The sequence below is a fragment of the Colobus angolensis genome, unplaced genomic scaffold (assembly GCF_000951035.1).
Source record: "Colobus angolensis palliatus isolate OR3802 unplaced genomic scaffold, Cang.pa_1.0 Scaffold22, whole genome shotgun sequence".
Lineage (NCBI taxonomy): Eukaryota > Metazoa > Chordata > Mammalia > Primates > Cercopithecidae > Colobus > Colobus angolensis.
In genome coordinates this window covers 1,850,534-1,856,598 of record NW_012115377.1, presented here as the reverse complement: position 1 = coordinate 1,856,598, position 6,065 = coordinate 1,850,534, and the positions used below count along the sequence as shown (strand labels likewise).

Here is a 6,065-nt window from a genome sequence, read left to right as displayed (position 1 = left end):
GAGTAGCGCCCGTGCGCCTCGTCCCGCCCCGGCCGCGACCCTGAACCCGCCATTGACCGGTGCCGCCTCGGCCCTGACCCTGCCCTCGCCATCGCCTGGCCTCCCCGCACCCCGGGGCCTCCATGCACCCGTCTGCGGGTCCCTCCAGCCCCCTGCCTCGTTTCCCCTCCGCCCCAGGCCGCCTTCCACCTTCTTTCCCTCCCCGATTCCTGCGCTGGCCAGTCCACCTCCCAGTTTCTCCCTTTCCCCGTCGGGCTTCCCCACCCATCCCGTTGCTGCCCAGGCCTCCAGGCTCTGACCCCTTCCGGAGGTGGCCGCACCCAAGAACGCCCTTGCTGCTGCAGACCTTGACACCCTCTCCCCTTCCGTGCAGGCTCTGGAGGTCCCGATCTCCTCCCTCTCCCCATGCAAATACTGTATGTGCACAGAGGCCACCTCCCTCGACCTGCATCCTGTCCTCACCCCTTTACCCCTTCCCCCAACCTTCTCCCCAAGGCTTGGTCTCCCCCGACCCAGTCCTGATCCTCAACCCTACTTGATCCCTTTATTAAGGACATCCAGAGACTCTTTTTCCTGCCGAGGCGTTGGTGGTGTAGTGGTTAGCATAGCTGTCTTCCAAGGGTCCAGCCCACAGGGTCCATTCCCCTTCTCTCAGCCTCCCTTCTCAGGCCTGTCCAGCCGCCCACCTTCTTCCCACACAGCCTTAGGCCAGCCCTGACACTTTCCTGTCCACGCTGCCTCTGAGCCATCAAAAGCGGTGTATTCCCTTGGCCCCCACCCCCTAGTCTTCCCCAGGGGCCCCAGGAGGAAGTCACTTGCCTCCCCGGCAAGAACCAACCTGCTTTCGAGGAGCTGGGACTAAAGCCCAGGAGGTGTGGACTGTAGGCACCAATCCCTGCATTCCTCTGCTGGGCCCTGGGGGAATTGGGGCCCGTGGGATGGCTTTTCTCCCAGATTCTGTCCAGGGCATGCAGACGGTGCTGCAGAGCTTGGAGGCAGAGCTAGAATCTAGCCAGGTAGAATCGGGCCTGACAGTCTGCAGCTCCTGAGTGGGGGAAGCTGAATGGCTGACCGGTGCTTCCATTAACCTGCCACCTTCATGACACATTTATCCTATAAAGGTCTGTGTCCCACGCCTGCAGCTGGAATGGAGGCTCTCTGGACCCTTTAGAAGGTCAGTTGTGCCGGGGTTTGGCAGCCAGGAACGCTGGGGTGTGGGCTGGTGGGATTCCTTTGCCTGCTCTGGAACATAGAGATTGTCAGGAAATGGAATTTTATGGCCCTGGGTGGTTGTCCTCCGAAGGGCAGTGGCTGCAGCTTTTTGTGTGCCTGCTGGAGGCTTTTTTTTCCACCCCTGTCCCCCTCTAGCTGTCCCTGGAAGGAGCTTTCTGAAGGCTTTGAGGAGGGGAAGGGGAGAGTGCTGACTTCGGCAGGATTTGGTGGAGGGGTGCCTGTATCCCCCTATACTGCCTGACCTGGTCAGTAAATGGTGTGGATTCTGCCTCTGAAAGGACTTTAGTTTGAGTCTTGCCCCTTCCTGTGGTTTTGAGTAGCTTGTTTAGTTGACAGCGCTAGCTGTCATTTAGTTTGTGCTACATCAGACACTGTTTTAAAAGCTGTATGTGTGCAGTCTCATTTAATTCCTTCTGTGGCCCCAGGCGTAGATACTGTCGTATCATGTTCTTGCTGGGCAAGTGGAAGCGCAGAGAGGTTCAGGGACTTCCCCAGAAGTGGCAGAGTTAGGATTTGAACCCTTCTCTCTGAGACCAGAACCCACACTCTTCACCACTGGACTGAGATTGCAGCCAGTGATTTTTCGTGATGACTTTATGCTTAACCTCTTCCCTTACAATCTCAGTCCTGTCCCCATGTGCTTCCCTCTCTTCTTTTGTTTTTGAGACAGAACCTCGCTCTGTCGCCCAGGCTTGAGTGCAGTGGCGCAATCTCAGCTCACTGCGACCTCCACCTTCTGAGTTCAAGCAATTCTTCTGTGTCAGCCTCCTGAGTAGCTGGGATTGCAGGCTTGCACCACCACACCCGGATAATTTTTGTATTTTTAGTAGAGATGGGGTTTCACTATGTTGGCCAGGCTGGCCTAGAACTCCTGACCTCAGGTGATCTGCCCACCTCAGTCCCCCAAAGTGCTGGGATTGCAGGCGTGAGCCACTGTACCCAGCTGGCCCTCTCTTCTTTACGCCTTTGGGCAACTGCCCATCGTGGGACCTGGCTTGTCTGAGAAGGTAGTTGGGCACCAGCCAAACAAGGGGCCCCTTTGACTTCAGACAGCATCCAAGAAAGGACAGTAGCTCGTTCATTCAACCTGAAATGTTTGTTGAGGACCAGGCGTGGTCTGGGCTCAGGCGATCTGTTGGGACCAGGATAGATGTGACCTGCCCTGTGGAACTGACATTCCCGTGAGGAGTGCCCCCTTACCCACAGAAGGGTTTCTCAGCCTTGCCACTGATATTTAGGGTTGGGTCCTTCCTGGCAGAGGAGTGGGAGGGGGGTCGTCTTGTGCACTGTAGGGGTTGAGCAGCATCGCTGGCCTCTACCAGCCACATGCCTCCCTGCACCGTCCCAGTTGTCATAACCAAAAATGTCCCCTGGTGGGGCCAGTTATCCCCAGGTGAGACTCCCTGGGTTAGGGGATTCCAGGAATCCTCAAGAGACTGTGTCCCATGATCCTCTGCCCTACTAAGGTCCCAGGAGGCTGCAGACATTGAAATCCTCACCCTGAGTGGGGAAGGAGAGAGGAGGTGAATCCCAGGAGCTGGGGGGTCCCCCTCATTTAAAATGCTTGTTCATGGAAAGTTTATTCCAGGCCGGGCGCGGTGGCTCACGCCTGTAATCCCAGCACCTTGGGAGGCCGAGGTGGGCGGATCATAAGGTCAGGAGATCGAGACCATCCTGGCTAACACGGTGAAACCCCGTCTCTACTAAAAATACAAAATATTAGCCGGGCGCAGTGGCGGGCGCCTGTAGTCCCAGCTACTCAGGAGGCTGAGGCAGGAGAATGGCGTGAACCTGGGAGGCGGAGCTTGCAGTGAGCTGAGATTGCGCCACTGCACTCCAGCCTGGGGCACAGAGTGAGACTCCGTCTCAAAAAAAAAAAAAAAGAAAGAAAGTTTATTCCAGTATTAATATGAGCGTAGGCAGTGAACTCAAATTTCTCCCCAGGTAATGGATGCAGGGGTCTCCGGTTTGGTGTAGCTGACATTTGAGGTGGGATCCTTCTCTGGGGTGGGCCATCCTGGGCTCTGTGGGGTGCTAAGCAGCGTCTCTGGGCTCCACCCACTCCATGCCAGGGGCACCCCCAAGTTGTGACAGCCACAAATGTCTCCAGACATCGTCCAGTGTCCCCTGGAGGGCCGAATCGCCCCCAGGTGAGAGCCACTCTCCCTGGGGAAGGGGACCACCGACTGGAATGATGGTCCAGGCCATCGTATCAGCATCCAGGTATAGTGATGGGGGCAGTCAGGTAGCATCTCCAGATGGGGCGCTCAGGAATGACCTCTGAAGAGGTGGTATCAGGAGCCGCAGGGCAAGAAGGAGCAAGTCATATCAAAAGCAGGAAACTGGCATCTCAGGCCAAGGGGTACGTCGTGCAGAAGCCATGTGCTAGGAGCAAGCGGATGTGTTAAGGGACAGGAAGGAGGCAAGTACGGCCAAAGGTCACGGTCAAGGACGAAGCGAGTAGGCAAGGTCACCAGGGCCATCAGGGAGTGGCCACAGTGAGGAATTTGGGATTCTTCTGTTTCCAGCAAGTGCCCTGGTGTGGTGTCCCTGGAGTCACTTGAAACTCCCAGGGACTTCACACCTTGAAAGGAACCTCCTGTTGAGAAAGATGCCGGTCTCTGGCAAATGCCCAGCACCTCCCGCATTTCAGGGCAGGGCCTGAAGCATCGTCTCTTCAGAATGCCCTTGGCCTCAGGGTGCTCCTGGAGGCTTGGAGGACTGCCTGGGGAAATGGGGAGGGGGCGAAGGGGGCAGGAGCACCTACTCCCCACCTGCTGGGGTTGCAGCCCTTTAGTCTCTCCTCCTGCTTGCCCGCAGGCACCCCTGCCCTCCTGAGGTCAGCTGAGCGGTTAATGCGGAAGGTTAAGAAACTGCGCCTGGACAAGGAGAACACCGGAAGTTGGAGAAGGTGAGGCTGGCTTTGGAGGCCGTGATCAGTAGAGATGTGGCCCAGCTTCTGGAATTCCCCAACAGTCTGAGATCTGGAAGGCCCCTTCTTTTCCTCTCCCCTGGATTCCCCAGCAGGTCCCCAAGGCTGTTCTGGTTATTTCGAGTGAGGAGGCAGCGTGGCCTAGTGTGGGGTCTCCCCCTCAGCACTGTGGACATTGGGGCTGGAATGTTCTCTGGGGTAGGGCCGTCCCGGGCACTTCAGGGTGCTGAGCAGCGTCCCTGGCCTCCACCCACTTCATGCCAGGAACTCCCCTCAGTTGAGACAACCACAGATGTCTCCAGACATCACCAAGTTTTGCTGGGGGCAGAATCACTCCTGAGTGAGAACCACTGATCTCACTGTAAGGATGTGGGTTTGGGGGTCCAAGAGACTGGGGTTCCACTCCCGTTCCTCGCTGGGTGACGTTGAACAGGCCATTCAACCTGACTGAGCCCTTATTTATTTATTTATTTATTTGAGACAGAGTCTCGTTCTGTCACCCAGGCTGGAGTGCAGTGGCGCGATCTCGGCTCACTGCAACCTCTACCTCCCGGGGTTCAAGCAATTCTCCTGCCTCAGCCTCCCAAGTAGCTGGGACTACAGGCGTGCGCCACCACACCCGGCTAATTTCTGTATTTTTAGTAGAGACGGGGTTTCACCACGTTAGTCAGGATGGTCTCGATCACCTGACCTTGTGATCCACCCTCCTCGGCCTCCCAAAGTGCTGGGATTACAAGCGTGAGCCACTGCACCCGGCCTCGATTTTCTAATACTCTTAGGCTTTAATGGAGCATGCTCAGTCAGGAAGGGAATTGAAGAACGGACCGGGGAAGACAGGGATGGTGTGAAGGGCTATGAATGGCCCAGCTGCGGGCTCTAAACCCCGGCGGTTCTAGTGTCTGGTGGGCACATGCCTTAGGGGTCAGTTACTGAAGGGGATCTGTGTCCCTTCCCTTATCTGCACACACTAATGTCCCACCTGGGCACAGGCTGCTGGGTAACTCTAAAGGTTGCTCATCAAAGCTAAAGGCCCAGGCGGTGCTGGGGGCAGTTTGGTAGAACAGAGGATGACATGCTGTTTCCCCAGCAGCCCCCACTTGCAGGAGCACTTGCCTGGCCCAGGCCAGCTGCCTAAAGTCCACCTTGAGGCATTTCCCCATCTAGTGCATGGGTAGGACCCTGTCCTCACCACCCCCATACGCCCCTTGCCCCACGCCAGCCAGATGCTCCTGCCTTTCTTTCTTCCTTATCACCTTGTGGTCGGCCCGAACTCAGAACTGCAGTCAGCACTGAATCTACGGTTCCTTCTGGGCATCCGAATACTTCAGCCATCTCTGACTACTCCTGTGCCCTTGCTCGCCACCAAAGCACCATCTCAGACACAGAGATCACAGACCTTTGGAGCTGGGCACGGTGGCTTGCACCCCTCTCATCCCACCTATTTGCTAGACTGAGGTGGCAGGATCGCTGGAGCCCAGGAGTTTGAGACCAGCCTGAGCAACATAGCAAGACCCCGTCTCTTAAACGAAAAATGAAAAATTTAAAAAGTAGATCACAGATCTGCCACCCAGCCTTGACAGAGACCGTGCCAGAAGATCTAGAGCTGTTTGCTGGTGGCGTCACAGGCCGCAGAGGCACCCAGCTGATTGGCTGAAGGAAGGAGTAGGTAGACTTGAGTTAGTGGCCTGGAATCCGCTTTCATCTCTGCAGCTGTGTAAACTCTTGACTCCCCTGAACCGCAGCATAGGGTGGTGCTAGGTGGAGAAAGCCAGTCACAGGCTCGCCCTCGCTCGCTCCCTCGCTCTTTCACCAGCCTCTCTGCAGTCCGGGCTGGGCCTCCGGGTAGAAGAGAGGTGAGCAGAGGGCCAGGCTCCAGCACCAAGCCTCGGCCTGTCTGGAA

General features: G+C 56.8%; 1 protein-coding gene across 2 annotated transcripts in view; it reads left to right on the top strand.

Annotated features, from left to right (window-relative positions):
- The first annotated feature begins 900 nt into the window (after positions 1–900).
- Positions 901–6,065, top strand: part of DPP9 (dipeptidyl-peptidase 9) — a 48,982-nt gene continuing 43,817 nt past the window's right edge. Inside the window, exons 1-3 of one of the 2 annotated variants that reach the window (XM_011943471.1) lie at positions 901–1,016; positions 1,122–1,174; positions 4,054–4,144. In XM_011943471.1, coding sequence (XP_011798861.1) covers positions 4,089–4,144 — 56 coding nt within the window. In that variant the 5' untranslated portion in view covers positions 901–1,016; positions 1,122–1,174; positions 4,054–4,088. Of the gene's footprint in view, positions 1,175–4,053; positions 4,145–6,065 lie in introns of both variants that reach the window. The other variant, XM_011943470.1, reaches the window with a different exon arrangement.